Below are 16867 nucleotides of genomic sequence, written 5' to 3'. Positions count from 1 at the left end.
GTGTGAATCTAGTGCTGCACAGATTTTGACCATCAGCTCAAGCCTTCCCCCGTGCTCTCTCACATTCACACAGCGTCCAACCCTAAAGGCGAGGACATGTTTCCATCTGCTGATCCTTTGGAGCATTGCACCAGGCTCTGTGGGTACTTAGAGGCAGACGGAAACTGATTCTCTCCAATAAGGAGTCCCAGTTGATAAAACAATAAAATAATCTCAAGCTAATCCAAACCATCAACCCAGAGAGCCTGGGGTATTTTGATAGCAACTTAACAGCAGCTTCAACACCACCTCACCACTCCTTGTTAAACCTGAACCTGCGAGATTCAAAGATACAACCTGAGATCACTCCTGGAACATTGCTACTTTTTATTTTTGCTCCAAACTCTGTTGGTAAAAAACAGCATGTTCAATTAAAACAATGTTAGAAAAGCAATCATTGATGATTTACAAAATATATACATTAAACCTACACATATACATACACACACAGAACTATTTACAACTTCGAACCGGAACATTTCTTTGCATATGGTGGGATCCAAAAGTCTGAGTCCAGTTCCAAGTAGTACACGTCTGAGAGATTTAACTGCAGAAAAACAAAAGCACATTCACATCGTTTAAAGCTTCTTACTTGAGGACATTTTAGATTCACTTTCTGCCGTTTAATGCAATCTTCAGGCGAACGCATCAAACTCTAAAAACAATGTTGCTCGTCCTGCAGTAACCAAAAATGACTTTCTGTAAAAAATGTTTCCACTTCTTTATAAATTGTATTTTTAAGTCTTTCCTCGGGTCAAAAAAGGTGTTTTTTAACAAGTGAAGGCAACGATAAAGTCGTCTATAAAAACTTGAACTGCAGGGCTGCAGTAAAAGAGCAAACTACATATTGATTTCTACTGAGGCAAATCGTAAAGCCTTTTATTTTAAAGCAAAACAGCTAGCTCTGTACATCCAACAGAGCAACACCAATCTGTCTAAGGTTTAATTCAGCTGTAGGTACCAGACCTCCAACAAAAGAAACATCTGTGAGGGCAAGAAGAAATGTATTATTGAACGTCTCTGACATGCTCTTCCTCACAATGTTCTTTGAGAAAAAATGAGAGGACTGTTTGGACAGTTCTCAAGTTTCCCTTTGAAGTAAATATTGAGAAGTGGACTCAGGCTTTTGGACCCCACCCTGCATCTGTGTGTCCATGTGTATGTATAAACCTGATGTATATATTGCACCATCTGTTGAGATGTAGTCAAACAAAAAAAATAATCACACGCTCTCCTTAGACAACAAAACTGTCCTCACTTTTTATTCCTCAAGAGCTGGCCATGCGAGGGATCTTGGAAAGACTTTTCTGATCAAGATGTATAAAACAGTGCGCAGGCTCGCTGCAGGCAGGACAGATGAAACCTTGCAGGACTCTCCAGCATGGCAAGCTGCTGAAGAACTTATCGAGGAAAGTGGAAAAAAACAAGATACTAAAGAACACACATGAACACAACATAAAAAAATCTCACTCCTGGAGGCCACAACATGAGAAATTGTATTCAAAAGCACAAAGCACAGAGAGTTTATGGGGCCGATGAAAGGGGCTGCCTGGCCTATTCTAATGGAAATATTGGCAACATGTGGTGAAATGACTGCTGAGAGTGTGTGGGAAGTTTGAATTGTACACAGAGAGGGACCTGGATGGAGGTTTCAGAGTGGACAGGATGCTCAAGCCTGGTACTTTAAAGAACAAACGCTTGGATCAGAGCAACAGTTTGCATTGGGGCTCTTTGTATGTACAGTGAAAGCCTCTTGTACCCTTTGTTTTCTTATTACATGTCACTAAAGTGAGTGCACTTTCAGGAACCAAGATGGTAACTGAGAGCATCCCTTTTGCTGCCTGTTTCTGCTTTGAACACAGCAGAAAAATGAAAAGCACTTTATGGCAGAGGACTTGAACTCCAAATTAACCTAAATCACAAACAAAAACACTGCTACTAAGTTAGGCCATGTGAGGTCGACAGCCAATTAGCAGCACTTGTCAGCTACTTGAGCTCTCATGGCAGAATTAGACAGCAGACAGTGGTCTGAAGAGGCCAAATCAAATGGGTCCATAAATGAGTTCACACATCAAGAAGAACAGAGAAACATGGCCGTATCTGCCAAATAATACAACAAATAATAACATGAAGCCAGACTTATAAAGGGTTTGAAGGATGCCGACATACACAGTAACCCAGATTTGCAGCAATGTTTACCATGTTGTGTAACTGATATCAAACTACTTCCTGTTTACCTGTAGTGTTTATTTTATTCTGTACATCCTGTGGGTTTCTCCTTAGACCTATGTGACCTGCTCACCCCTCAGGCTTTCCCTTCACAAACTCTCTCTCATCTGTTGTGTCCTTTTTCATCATCTCAGTCTTCAACCACGTTCCATCAGAAGACACAGTTCTGGCCCCTGACAACGCTTATTTCCATCAAATCCATGTTTTAAATCCACCCCTGCCTTGTGCTCTCTCCCTCCCACCTGGTGCGTTATAACCCTACACCCTCCTCCCCACCTCCCTCCCCACACTGTGCTCTGCTCTACGCCTCCACCTGCTTGATTTCCATTGCTGCTCCATTGCTACTGCAACCTTCAGATATATCCACCCCATTGTTCCTGGTTCCCTCCCCTGACTCAAAGCTCTTCTCCTCCAGGGGTTTGCCGATCCAGGCGCCGTAACCATGGACGCTCAGAGCTCGGAAGAACTGCTGCTTAGCCTGCTGGAAGAACACAGCCGACATCTTGGCATGGGTATAAGAAGGCAAGGAGAGGAGGTCGGTGCGGCCACACCGCTGGCACAGGGAGCGGAAGAGGCTGAAGAGGTTGGACTTGGATACTCTGGACACACTCATTTTGGTCCTAGAGGGAAGATGGTGGAGGAAATTTCAGTTCAGGGTTCATAAAAGAAGCGTGACACTCATTAAACAGCATAGTCTCTCTCTGACTCTGTTTTAATGTTTTGGATGGTTTACTTACGTCCCCAAGTCTAAATCTAATAACCAGAAAAGCACTCAGAGAGCGCAGACCTTCGCAAAGCATATTGTCACGCAACACTTTAGTCCTACTTTAATGTTATACTCCCTTTCAGCAGACTGTCTGCTACAATTTGGTATTAGTTGCAGGTTTGTACAATTGAAAATTGTGTTGAAAATTATGATGACCCAGCTCATATTTCATATTCTGGATCTTAGTATCTAGAATCTTGCCAGGGTTTGTATCTTATTTTTACATCTGTCAGAAATTATTGTGACCTTGTCTTGTACTTTTTGCAAAGCAATCCAACTGTTTATTGTGGAGTTATATACACATAAGGTGAAAAAAGCCCCATCTCACAATGATAAAGAATCCTTTAAAAAAACGTCCTGGATCAAAATAGTGATCTGGAATGCCACCAAAATTCAATCACTTCTCCTTAATGCATTTTGAACATTTCCTGAAAATTTTCTTCAAGATCAGTTTGTAACTTTTTGAGTTACCGTATTTTCCGCACTATAAGGTGCTTCCGAGTATAAGGCGCACCTTCAATGAATGGCCTATTTGAAAACTGTTTTTATATACAGGGCGCACTGCATTATAAGGCGCATAGGATAGAAGCTACAGTAGTGGCTGGGGTTGCGTTATGCATCCACTAGATGGAGCTGTGTAAAGGGAATGTCAACAAGACAGTCAGATAAGTCAGTCAAACTCAGACTACATCCACACGGAGCCGCACAATTTTCCTATCCAACTATCTTCTGTGCCGTTTTCAAAAAAAGCATGCTTTAAAGACAAAGCCGTTTCTGCATCCACAAAAGCCGTTTCCAGACATCACTTCACATGCCAGACCTTTGGGGGGCGCTGTATTGCTCTATTGCTCTAACAATAAACAAGAGAAGAAGCCCAGGTCAGCCTGTGAGCTAACGTTAGCACTTGGCAGAATTCCTCTTTACTGGTTCTTACCACTCACTGCTGTTACTTTGGCGATGCCCCCTGACTACGGTACCCAATATTAATCAATACTGATCCATATATAAGGCGCATTGGATTATAAGGTGCACTGTCGGCTTTTGAGGATATTGAAGGCTTTTGGGTGTGCCTTATAGCGCGGAAAATACGTTATGTTGTTCAAAGACAAACAGACAAACTTTCCCAAAAACATAACCTCCTTATAATAAGTTAATATCTCAATGACAAGACTATAAATTAAGACTTGGAAAATATACGATGCGTTTATACTTTGGCTCCAGTTTGTTTAGAAATCTTCTGAATCCTTGGCCCCAGGTCTTTGGCTATAAAAACAGCAATATATTTTGGCAACTCTAATGCTCTGGCAGTGTTATTAGGAGTTGAGCCAGCCATCGCTTCCTTTTGAGTCTTTTCTCTTGGTTGGGTTGTCTTCCTGGTATCTCCTTGAATCTTTTCAGGGTGAATTTGCCAAGAGGTTTCTTGTATTACACTTCTTCTTTCTTATTTCTTGCCATGGGGGAAACCCAAAAGCTCTCACAGGTCAGACTCAAAAGCCACTGGAGCATCCACAGTTTCAAAATCATCTCTGTGTTCTCCCCGCCCAATAGAGTGAAAGCTGTTTCCTCTACTAGACATGAGGCACAGAGGATGCTGTGCACACACCAGCTTTGCTTCGCTAGGGCTAGAACATAACTACACTTTTTTTGCCTGAAAGAGCTAGTATTTCACACTATCATGAGTCCATGTCAGTATCTTTTGTTCTTGTAATATCCTGAATTGATAAAAGTGTTACATCCAATCAGTAATATTTTATCTACAAGGATGTGTGGTTACCAGAAGATCCAGCTCAGAGTTCTTTGAGATGTGCAATGCTCACTAAAATCAAACGATTACAGATTGTGACAGCTTAAAATAATTCTCAGGAGACGAACTGAAACTTCACAAAAACTGTTGATCTGTATCAAGAGATCAGTAGGTCTGATGGTTTTAACACAAAATCCTGTTTTATATGGTGTTGGAAAAATGTACTGAGCTTCTGGGGAAATCAATTCAAGTCTCTACTGAAGCAAATAATTCATCAGAGTCTATGGTGGTTTTGTTATCTATGAGAGAAAGATGAAAACACAGCTCAGCAGCACTATGACAGCCCTTAGCGACGTACCCGTCCAGTTTCCCCTTGGTTCCATCCAGCACCTCCACACTCTGTTGATCAGGAAAGCTCCAGTTCACACTGGACTCCTTGGTCTTGCCAATGTGACGGGTGGAGTCGTACACGCTCACCCTGCCCACCTGCAGTCCAGCCAGGTGGTGTGGGAGAAGGCAAAAGGAGAGATGGAGAGCATATTTTGTTAAATAATGCTAATTCAGCCCTCGGTGTGAGTCAGCAAATCCAAACAGTGTGTGCAAAACCAGCTCTGTAATGCCTGTGTCCCAGTGTGTGTCCATTAGTGTGGTATATACAGCGAACCACTGAGGTGTAGGCGGCCAGGAAAGTGTTCAAAACTGGCTGAAATGAAGAACAAGCAGAATTTTGTTTGTCTGCCAGCGACTGTTTTTCTCAGTGACTTCATTGGGCGGCGTGACAGCGACCTTACCTGCTTGTTGTTAATTGATGGATGAGCCGAATTTAAAAAAGACGAGCAGTGAAGAAACAGTTGTTCAGAGTGTTGGCAGCATAATTCATTAAATTAGTGAGATGACCTCAATACTTCTGATTAATGTCCACTTGTCACAACGCCAAAACTTGTGTTATTACCTCTGGGTGGTTGAGCATGAAGGGAGGAGGGAGACTTTGGGTGAACGCTTTACCGTCCCTGGCCAGCCGACAGCAGACAGCACGTGTCAGGTGACCGTGGCTGTACAGGTAGCCTGAAAGATCCAAAACAGCAAAGACAAGCTGTAGACATGAATTTGAATCCTTCACATTTTTTTGTTCTGATGCAGAAGGAAAAGAGTAAGCTCACCTAGAGTGATGGACTTCAGGTAGATAGGATGCAAGAAATGGGAGAGCAGTGCCCCCTGCAGACCCAACACGTTCCAGCGCAGGATTTTGTCACTGCAGCTCATGGTTCGTAGCCTCTCACCGTGCTGTATCCCATCCCAGGTGGGCACAATGTCACTGGACTCCACTGGAATTGTACCCTCGCCTGAATCGAGTAACAGCGAATGTGACATGTTCTGCTTACACACCTGGCAGTTGACAAAGATGTGTCTGTTGGAGTCACCTCTCACCGTTTTCAACTTTGGTGCGGAGTTTGCCCTGCTTGTTGTTCTCAAACAGAGGCTGATGACCCTCGATGTCGTCTCCTGTCTCACTGCACGACTTATCAAACAGAGCGCCGTCTCCACAAGGTGCCGTGCTGGTGAGAGTGAGAACAGACACGATATTGATATGACATTCACCATGATGACCTGAAGTATGAAGGAGAAAGGATCATATTGATCCAAACATGACACATGGACTTGCGTGAGTAATGGTCTGAACAGGAATGAAAGAGAAGACGTGAACAAGGAGAGAGAAAACACTTGACACCCTCACCTGATGTAGAGGTGAAAGGTTATGTCAGATTTGATTTGCAGCTTGTTATTCTCCCCTGGCTCAAATATGCTATCGTCTGTGCCGTCGTAGTGCTTCAGCAGCTCACTGTACAGAAACCTGAGAGGGAATGAAACAATGAGTTTGACTTTAAAATAATGTCAGGCAGACTGCGGTCTGAAAGAGGCAGTATTTTTAGAACAGAGAAACATTGATAAAGAGCAGGATCTATTTCTACCGAATGAATCCCCGTCTGGAGATGATTTCAGCGTGACAGTCGTTAACAGTCTCCCCTTTAAGGCTCAGCTCTTCCCCTTTAACACAGCGGTTTCCTGGCAGAAACAAAGAGACAAACACATTCAGTGTCAAACAGCACAACAATGCTACTACGCCTTTTGTTCCTGCAGCGACCATTTTCTGCTCCACACATCACGGAAAAACATGCAGCACATTTCTTAAGCAGCAACACACTCCCTAAATCTGCCATTAATGCCTTCAAACATCAAAGGTTGCATGCTCTGAGTGTGAATATACCAGTTCCCAGGCTGACTACCGTCCCCAGGCCCTCTCCCCTCCTCATGACAATGGTGGCCAGAATCTTGCGTCCCAGGAGGCTGTGCTGGATGCGTGTGGTCAGGGAGTTGAAACGCTGGTGGCTCAACATCGCTATTTGGTCGTGCAAAGTGCTGCCGCTCACTGGAAGCTAGGGAGAAGGATGAAAACAGGACAAGACAGGCAGATAAGAAGTAAAAAAAGACTTTATGAAGTTTAGTGAGAGAGTTTGAAATGTTTATGAAACAGACTCAAGTTTTCTGAGTGAACTTTGAACAGTTCATACAGAGGCTTTTTTCATCGACTGTTTTTAGATAACTGTTTAAAAAGCATGTGCTACTATCACTGAGAAGGATGGATGCCAGACTATCTTGGACAAAAAAACATAAACAAAATCTGTAATGTTTCAGTGTTTAGTATTAATTAGAATACATCACCATCAAACAAAAGCTCTTTAATACAAAGAGTGGTTTTATTTACTGCAAATCTCTTCTTACAGACCCTCTTTGTAAACCTTCATTTGCATGTGGACATCCAAGCTTTAATTTGTCACCTGAAGCTGTTTGTTATTACATGAAAGGGTTTACGTTAATTAAGCCGGACTGATTCTTTAAACACAGCTAATGTGGTAATCAAAAGCTCTGGCTTTGTCACCATTGTGTCTGTAATCCCATTACATACGGCTTACTCCCGTGCTGAGTCAGACGGAGGCCCTACTGTTGTCTGTGCTTGTTCAGATTTCTAGATAGAAAACGTAAAAACCATCAGTACCTCAGCCGGAATAAGCTCCCCAGTGCGAGCTGCCTTCTCAGCTTCTCCTATTAGAACCCGAAGAGCAGCATCTGCCGCTTCCTGTTTCCCCTGCTTCTTGTTTGACGCGCACACTGGAGGGAACCAGCGTCCGCCCAGCTTTGCCTGGTAGGTGAACCTGAGCATGAGGGAAAAAGAGGCTGTTATAAAAAAACATATAACCTTGGCACGCCATGCGTAGGAGTTTTTTCACGTTATATGTGTTGGAAATGCACTTTTAACATACTTAGGCTCATGTGCAGGTCCAGATTGGCCCACCAGTCTAATCTCAGCTGCAAAGCCACGTGCTCTAGCGTACTCCAGAAGACCCGACACCGCATTGTTGTTCAGGTGGTTGATGAGGTCTCCCACCCCCGCTTCATGTGCTACTCGCAGCTCATCAGCAGTCAGAGGGGGCAAAGACGGACACAAAGCCCCATAACCACTGCCGTCACTGTCACTGGAGGAGCCCAGGGGTAGCTGAGGCTGGGGAACAGAGAAGGAGGTAGAGAAGAGGAGAATAGAGATGTGAACGGTACCAGGAAGACAGGAGCTACCTGTTTTTTCCTCAGAAGTGCAAACCCTGAGCTCTTCCCCCACAAACAAACAACTCAAGTTACTCTGACTGCTCACCCTGTTGAGCTGCAGTTTCCCATCAGCCATTAGTTCTTTGACAGCCTCCTCTGCAGCCAACTGGCGGGCCGCCTTTTTGCTCGGAGCAGAGGCCTCTGGAAACAAGCTGTCTCCTACCTTCACCCGATACATAAACCTGCACATGAAACAGAAAGGTTAGATCAAGGTGAAAACAAGAGACGGGGAGAGCCAGTTGTTTTACTTTAGCGACTGACATCATTAGTGAAAACACTCTGTGTGGGGTCTGCCCGTAGAGTACCACTAATTCAACAGATGCACGCTGAGTTTCTGGAAAGTAACTGATTAAAGACAGAAAAAGTATTGTCACTTTAAGCCAGAGGCCTAACAGGATATTTATAAACTAAGAGAGTGAACAAAGATGGCTTTGTAACTTCATCAGCTGACTGAACCAGAGGCGGCTGATCAAGTGAGGAAGAAACTCAGGACCACAAAAAACTTGCACTGTGAAGAAGATCTACATCTGAGCGGGCTGATTCTGGGGGAGTTAAAGCAGCTGGTACCTTGGGTCATGTGGAGGGCCTGCCTGCCGAGTGATGATGAATTCAATGGCTTTCCCGCTGCGCTGGCTGTACTCCATCAGGACAGACACCGGATTCTTCCCACCAGGCAGAGAGCGTGACAGTGGCTGGCGAGGTCCCTCAGTTGTCACATCTACACTCCCACAAGTCCCCCTCATGCCCTCAGCCGGCCCCTGGTACAAAGTTAAGGAGACAAAAATATCTCTTGAATTTAGAAATGTAGGCCTTCTGTGTTTTTGTGTTCACACTTCAGATAACAAAGCAACACATAAAAATCACTAATTACCAGGGCTGTGAAACAGTGACAAACCAACTGTTGCTGCTCTGAAACCTCTGGACCCTCTGAACCCTCTGAACCTTGTGTGTTGTACATAAACATATTTCTGGTTTATGAGTTTAATTCAGCGCTCTCTCTATAAGGACAAACCTGTCATCGAGAGCAACATTTAAAGCATGTCTTTAGTTTGCTGACGGGAAAACAAACTTACACTGGTGTCTGGTAGTAGATCCATCACTTGGTCCATACTGACAGCACTTCCCACCTCTCCCGTGCTCGACCCTCCTTGCATCTCCCCGATCAGAACACGCAGGGTCGCTGCGGCCGCATCCTTTTTTGCCGTCTTCTTACTGGAAGCTTCTGCGACAGGGAACAGCCTCCCATTGAGCATCACCTGCATACGGAACCTGACAACCAGAGAGCCAATGAGAAGACACGACACAGCGATCTGCCTGTAGATGATTAATTAAGCTGCAACAATTTCTCCCCCACACCGCTGTGTTGCGTAAAAAGACAAGTTGTTCTAATTTAAAGTAGCATCGTATATCTTCATTAGGGTGGATTTATTTCTCTCAGCTTTGGAACTGAGGGTTTATTGGGTGGTTTACAGATGATTAACATGCTGGTGGAACAACCAAAACAAAATTATGCACATCACATAAAAAAGGGCGCTTGGAGGATGCCAACTTCTGCCAAGGACATTTGTCCTGTTTTCAATGGTATGGTAGCCTGCAGGTGCAACCATTTTTTTTTCAGGGTGAAAATTTAATTTGGTCATTCTACCATTTCTCCATGGCTTGGATCAGGATCTGCAGGAAAACGTTTGGTCTTCTATCGATTCTTAAAAACTGAAAATCTACTTGTGACTAATAAGGTAATCAAAAATGCTGTACTGAGTGTTGATTGGTCAATACTTTATCCTCTTAGAAAAGTTGGCGTTTGTCCACTGCATCCCAAAAAACAGGAACATTATAGCGTGAATACACACACACACACACAACCACAGACAAGATATTCATTAAAAGCTTCTCGAGAACTGACAAAGTGACTGACCTTGGATCATGAGAAGGTCCTGATTGGTCGAGGAGCAGGAACTCACAGTTCTGGCCCAGATACTGGGCATACTCCATGAGGCCGCTGACGGGGTTCTTTAACCTCAGCTCCTGTAATTTGGCCCACAGGTTTTGTGGAGGGGGAGCCTCCAGTGATACAGCTACAGTTCCTACAGCACTAGCTTTCGCTGCAGCTCGTTTCTCAGCGTCTGTACCCCTCCCTATGGCGTTGAGGAATTCTGGGATGTCGTCTGTGGCCCACTGTCCTTCAGTGGCCTCCTCGTCTTGGGATGAGGAAGAAGGCGGGTGGGAGGAATGTGACTGAAAAGGAAGTTGATGATGTGTGTTAATAAAATTCAGGGTAGACTGTAGCCTTTGGCGAATACGACATAGACACACCCTGCACATCTTTCAGGGTCTGTTTCTTTTCTTGTTTACATGTGCATGGAAAATTCTACATTTTACTACATTTCACTTACCACTTCCCGTCCACTTTGTTCAGGTGTCCAATTCTCTGATTGTGGCAGTTCCTCCAGGCTTGGTATCGTTGATGATGATGACAAAATCATGGACCCTCCTCCTGCCTCTTCCTCCATCTTCATCTGAACCTCCTCAGCTGGGGTGCTCTGAGCAGCTTTAAGGCTCCTCTCCATCCTCTCTCTGCGGCGGTCTGAGAGCTCCCAGGTGGGAGGGTTGACCTCTCCATTCTTAATGACTTCACCTTGCTTCTCCAGGGCGTAGAGAGTTGGGTTGACCTGCTTTGCAGTCCTAAGACCTACATTCTTAGCTATGACGAGAGCAGTTGCTTCCCTGGAAATCAGGAGGTATTGCAGAACCATTTCTTTCTGTTCTGCCATGGCGGAGGGACTGAGCTCCTGATCAGGAGAGCTGGTAGAGCTGGGACGTGGTTTCAGCTGGTGCTGATCTTTAGCTGGTGACACGGACAGTTCAGAGTCAGATGACTCTAAGGAAGAGAAATGTGAAGAAGAGGATTCTGTGTCAGAGTCCTCTTCTTTGGCTTGTCCTCTGCTTTCTGATGTTCCAGTGTTTGGCTCAACCTTAGCTTCAGGTTTTAGAGGTTGTTTTGAGCTGTCAGAGAGATGCAAAGGTGGACTTTGTGCTTCAGAGTTTTGATCGTCCTCGCCTATGAGAGGTTCCCTGTAAAGACTCCACTCGGGAGGGTGGAGCCCTTGCTTGGAGGCTTTCTTTGAACGCTCTAAAGAGTAGAGAGCCTTGTTTACTATGCTTTTTGGCAGATGTAGCTTTTTAGCTAAAGTTTTCGCAGGAATAGCTTCTCTTGGTTTTAAAGCTGCCAAAGCTTTGTGTACCTGGTCTTGGGCTTCAGGAGTGTAATTAATTTTTGTGTAACCTCCTGAGCTGCTGGAGGAAGAACTATTGTCAAACCGCTCTGCTCCTCTGTTAGGCCTGTCTCTGTAAAGGGACAAATTCTGAAAATCTTCATAAAGAGAGTCTGTCTGGTTGCTCCACCGTCTGCTGGAGTAATAGTTGGGGCTTTGACTGTGGAGCGATGGACCAGGGGGGCCTCGAGGAGCTCTAACACTTGGCTGGTATGAAAAATTGCGATCCTGACTAAACCCCCCTCTACCTCTGGGGTAGCTGCTGGGGTTTGGATATCTCTGGATGCCCCTTCCTCCTCCACCACGTGGGCTGCTGCTGAAATATGGCGCCTCACTGCTCTGTCCTCGCAAGAATTCAACCTGCTGTTGCCTAAATGAATTGGGAGCAGGGCTGGGGCTGTAATTGTGCGTGTAAGAGCTGTTGAAAGGCACTGGTGTTGGTGCTCGTATGCTGTGATTTGGTATAGGAGGAGCGGAGGGGATGGGAGATGGGTGCTGTATGGGAATAAAGGGACGGCCAGGGCTGTGGTAGTAGCTTGAATATGGGCTCTGCTGTGGGCCGGATCTAGGGTTGGGTGAGGCAGGGCCAGGTCTGTAGTCACTGTCCTTGGCCTGGAAGTCGGGCAGAGGATGCCTGTGGTAGTGGTCTCTGTACAGCCCTCCTCTACCTCTGCTCATAGCGCAGGGGTTGAGCGTGGAGGGGCCGGTGCAGCTGTCTGTGCAGCTCAGTATGAGTGTACGTCCTCCAGCACAACTAACAGACCCTGACACAGAGCAAGGGCAGGTCTACTGCGCATGGAGAGCACCTGAAACACAAACAAAGGTCAACGTCAGGTGAACATCAATACTGACAGGAATAAATTCCACCATGCTGACTGAATCGTGGAAAATGAGCAGCAACCAGAAAGGTGAGAAAACTGTTGTTCCAAGCCGGCCAATAACACAAGTTTAGACTTTCTGGCAAAGCTCCAACTTGCTCAAGTGTCCTTGGGGAAGTCAGTGAGTCTAAACCAACCCCAAGGACACACTTTCTAACTTGATGCAACACTCTTTGCTTCCTAAAAAATACAGGGTTGACAGAGCAGGGACGGCTCAAACACATCAACACTTTCAACTTCTCTGTGTATATCTTCCAACTCCATGCTTCAGGGATACTGCAGGGTGACATGCTGTCCCTTCCAGTCACACTGAAACTTAATCCCAGGGTAAAAGGATGGTGATTAATAATTCAGACCTTCTTGTGACTATTCCGTTGTATTTCTAGCCTTACAAATTATTGCTAGATCTGGATCCATAGCGGAGAGGGAAAGTGAGACATTGATGCAGACAAAGAGGACAGCTCCAAGGACACAGTGGCGTTTTCGGGCTGCCTGTCAGTGACGAGCTTTATACTGAGAACCAAGCAAATGCTAGCTGACAGGGCTGACTGTAATGAGTGGGATTTGCAGAGCTGGGTTTATTCCTTCCTTCAAAAACAGAAACACGCATAAAGCACGGACCGAGTAGGAGTACAGTTCAGAGTATAGTCCAGAATTTCAATATCCTTCTTTGGTACAACCAACATTGATTCTGTGTCAAGTGTCATATCTGACATCACTCAATAATGTCTATACCACTGAGACTGAAAACAAGAAGACACCCAATACTGAGTCAGGTTTCAAGCCCTCTGGTGCTCAGCATCACAGGTCTGTCACATAGAGCTGAGCAGGCCTAAACGCCAGGCTGTTAATAGAGAACACCAGTGTTGGTACATCACTGTAATAGGGACTGACAGAGCCAACATCCCAGGGGCCAGGCTGGGCTTGAGCTGACTCATCTTGACCCTTGTACAGGGCAACAGTTGACAGACGAAACAACATCAGTGTTTTTCTGAATCTGCTGTCATTGTGCGTCACTGTGCGCAGTCATACAGGCAAGACAACCTGTGCGGCAGCTGATGGCTTAGAGTGATACTCCGGGATTGAACAAGTTGGGTCCTATAACACGGTTTAGGGCAGAAATTACCCCTACAGCAGTGTTTTTGTGCAGCAGAAGCCCTGAGCGCTCACACCAAACACCCCCTCCCTGCTCCTCTGCCGGTTTCCTCTGCACTCAGACGGGGCCATTTTTTACTTGACCAAACACACAAATAAATGGACTCCCACTGAAAAAAGCTGATATCGGTCTGCATTCACGCTTTATTTAGAGAATTTTCAGCGCGTTACTTTCACACAAAAACACCGCTAAATAAGGCTCTAGTTCTCATCGTGTTGTAAAACGGCGCTACCTCCGCTGCAGAGCCACAGCTGGCTACGAGGCGCTCGCGGCTTAGTGTATCAGTCTGCGCACGCGGCGTGCCAGATACAAACAAACGCAGGTAGTCTGCCAGGACGAAGAGACAATGAGAAGTAGAGCCTTATTTAGCGGTGTTTTTGTGTGAAAGTAACGCGCTGAAAATTCTCTAAATAAAGCGTGAATGCAGACCAATATCAGATTTTTTCGGTGGGAGTCTGTTTATTTGTGTTTTTGGTCAAGTAAAAATTAGCCCCGTCTGAATGTAGAGGAAACCGGCAGAGGAGCAGGGAGGGGGTGTTTGGTGCGAGCGCCCTGGGTTTCTGCTGCACAAAAACACTGCTGTAGGGGTAATTTCTGGCCTAAACCTTGTGATATGACCCAACTTGTTCCATCCCGGAGTATCACTGTAAGTGTTCAGCTTTCATGTCAAAACCATGTGCATATCTAAAAGAAAATGCCCGTGTGGAAAAAAACATGTAAATAACGCACAGGGCCCATTGAATGTATCACATAATGATGGATCTCACCTACAGCTGCTGGGTAAAGAGTCGTTGCGGTGAGAGGAGCTTGATGCTGCTGCTCATGCAGCTTCCTCAAAGTCTGGAAAGAAAACCCGAGATTCACGACGATTACAAGAAGTTACGTTTAAACACACGAGTCGCACAATAACCACGAAAAGTAAGCGTGTGTGTAACTATCCAATTATTTAGGTTATGAGACGGCTGAAATGCTCCCAGTGCGCAGGGTCTTCCGCCTTTCTTGTGAGTGAGGTCCCTTCAGTGCCTTCTAACAACACCTGAGATGCTGCTGGCTTATAAATGTTGCATGCGGTGTTGTTAAAATGCGTCACTCAGATGTGACAACACGAAAGTTACAGAAACATTCCCAGCGTGACTTGTGTAAGAACAGGAAAACAATAGAAAGGAGACTGGGTAAGTTTCGTTTTCCTTTCCAACACAAAGTTAGGTTTCCAGTGGGGATCACGTGACGCTGAGGGAGTGGCTCGATTGCCCATAACTGGGATGGATGTGCTTTACACGTTTTTAAACCATTGAACAAATGCATTTATTCCTGCCAATAATGGAAAAAGCTCCCCCATTGGCACGTTTCAAACTATCACTGCCTCCGTGTTACAGTGGAGCTACAAGGACGCCCTCCCTTTCTGTATAAAGTACACAGTGACAGGGGAGACATGCTCAGATCAGATTCTCACATTAAAAATAAAACAGAAAGAAGTAGACTGGTAGTAATGTAATACATTTCAGAAGATACAAATATCACAGCAAACCGCTGAGGTCTCGTATCAGAATTGTGACAGGGTAGAAAAATAACGTTAACGTACTATCAGTCAAAGGTCACTATCCGAGGAGATTACTGAAATCAGTTTTCCACGAACAGATCGATCAACACCGGTATGAGCTCATACTATTTGTCACTTCTTTTGCCACAATAAGCACGCCACCCTGTAGAAATGACGCTGGTAACAAGGTGGTTTGAATTGTGATCGAGGACGAGAGTTATTTAATTTGAAAGACTAAATATGTATGGCATGGTTTTACAGTTGATGAACACAGTTAACTTAGCTTTTGGTAAATGATTGATAACAGTACTTTTGTGCATGGTTGCTACTCGTGCTGTGAGAAAAGTCTGGCTCTTAGTGAAACGATGCTCATTTCTTCTGAGGGTACAGTGCCTCGAACGACTAGAAAACATGATGCATGAGGCTTAGAGACACTCATATGAGGTTCGCGCCTTTAAGCAGTGGGATGCACTTTATAGTTCATTAAGACGAATGTAAAATGATGAAAATCCTCATCGTTGTCCCTTTCTTATGCTTGACGCAGACTTGGAATAATGAAATATCTCGGACATGTTCTAAGTGAACTCAGAACTATTGTATTAACAACTACACGTGAAAGGAAATGTCAAAATCCCAAAGAACCGTGATCAAGAAGTGACTGTGTAGTGTCTCAATGTGTAAGGATACAGCCGCTGTAAAGGGCAATGTGTACAACTGAACAACGTTCCTCCTTCAGCTAACGGTAGCTAGCATGCTAGTTCCTCGCAGGCGGCAGCGCACCGCACTGGCACTGCACCATTTCTATTTACCGCCTGCAGTGCAGCCAGTTGCTCGTCGTCAGCTTAACTTATCTAAACGAAAGCAATAAAAATGATAAAGAGGGAAAAAAAACAACTTTCGCTTGTTACCTTCACTCGCAGTGCTTCGCCTCAGAGGGGCCGTGTTGCCATCCAATATTTTAAACGGAGATAGAAACAATCAATGAAAAGAGAGGACACGAAGAATGAGCGCGACCAACACATAGCAGAGTTCGCATGTTGATGACGTACGAACACCGGCAAGGTTCAAATATTTCTTTCTCATTCACTTCGCAGGTCGTATCGTTTAGGTGCAGACTACACCATTGAATATTCACAAACATATGTTGTTACACTGAAAGATGTTATATGTACAAAACTAACCGCATAACACCAGTCAGTGACACACTAGGTGTATTTTACATTAGAGTATATTTCAATTCTTGTACAGGCTGATATAAGAGAAATACGTTTATAATATTAACAGAAATATTCTGAATTCTTCTATTGTATTTCTAATAAAATGTGAAACACCACAGATAAGGACCACAACTACCTTCCTTCTGAATTTCAATGACTGTTAATATTAGACAAAAATCAAATAAATTAAAATCATATAATAATAATAATAATAATAATAATAATAAAAACAACAACAACAACAACAACAACAACAACAACAACAACAACAACAACCATAATGATAATAATAATAAGAAGAACACATTATAATAAATTATAAATGCAGCTATGATTTTACAAGAAACACTTTTAAAGAAATCTTAT

The 16867-nt window shown here is 44.5% G+C and overlaps 1 protein-coding gene across 2 annotated transcripts; it reads right to left on the bottom strand.

Annotated features, from left to right (window-relative positions):
• Positions 1–340: 340 nt before the first annotated feature.
• Positions 341–16303, bottom strand: adar (adenosine deaminase RNA specific). 2 transcript variants are annotated; one of them, XM_074683366.1, is made up of 17 exons: positions 16193–16295; positions 14512–14584; positions 10832–12516; positions 10354–10673; positions 9512–9707; positions 9006–9196; positions 8485–8620; positions 8099–8337; positions 7834–7990; positions 7045–7213; positions 6749–6842; positions 6514–6630; positions 6207–6334; positions 5939–6121; positions 5731–5843; positions 5137–5264; positions 341–2888 (listed from the first exon to the last, which is right to left on the bottom strand). In XM_074683366.1, the coding sequence occupies exons 3-17, from the start codon at positions 12386–12388 to the stop codon at positions 2570–2572; spliced, it is 4047 nt and encodes a 1348-aa protein (XP_074539467.1). In that variant the 5' UTR covers positions 12389–12516; positions 14512–14584; positions 16193–16295; the 3' UTR covers positions 341–2569. The 2 variants fall into 2 exon arrangements, with proteins under 2 accessions (XP_074539467.1, XP_074539466.1); XM_074683365.1 differs by lacking the exon at positions 14512–14584 and having other exon boundaries at positions 16193–16303.
• Positions 16304–16867: the final 564 nt, after the last annotated feature.

The sequence above is a fragment of the Halichoeres trimaculatus genome, unplaced genomic scaffold (assembly GCF_033239565.1).
Source record: "Halichoeres trimaculatus isolate MK-OKI-2021-1 unplaced genomic scaffold, fHalTri1.1 fHalTri1_scaffold_12, whole genome shotgun sequence".
NCBI classification, from domain to species: Eukaryota; Metazoa; Chordata; class Actinopteri; order Labriformes; family Labridae; genus Halichoeres; species Halichoeres trimaculatus.
This window is presented reverse-complemented; position numbering and strand designations above follow the sequence as displayed.

Coding starts and splice junctions, on each gene's coding strand:
- adar (XM_074683365.1), bottom strand. CDS start 12,388: ATGAGCAGAGGTAGAGGAGGGCTGTACAGAGACCACTACCACAGGCAT. Junction 8,621..9,005: donor GGCCCTCCACATGACCCAAG/GTACCAGCTGCT, acceptor TTTCATGTGCAG/GTTTATGTATCGGGTGAAGG. Junction 8,338..8,484: donor GGAAACTGCAGCTCAACAGG/GTGAGCAGTCAG, acceptor TCTGTTCCCCAG/CCTCAGCTACCCCTGGGCTC.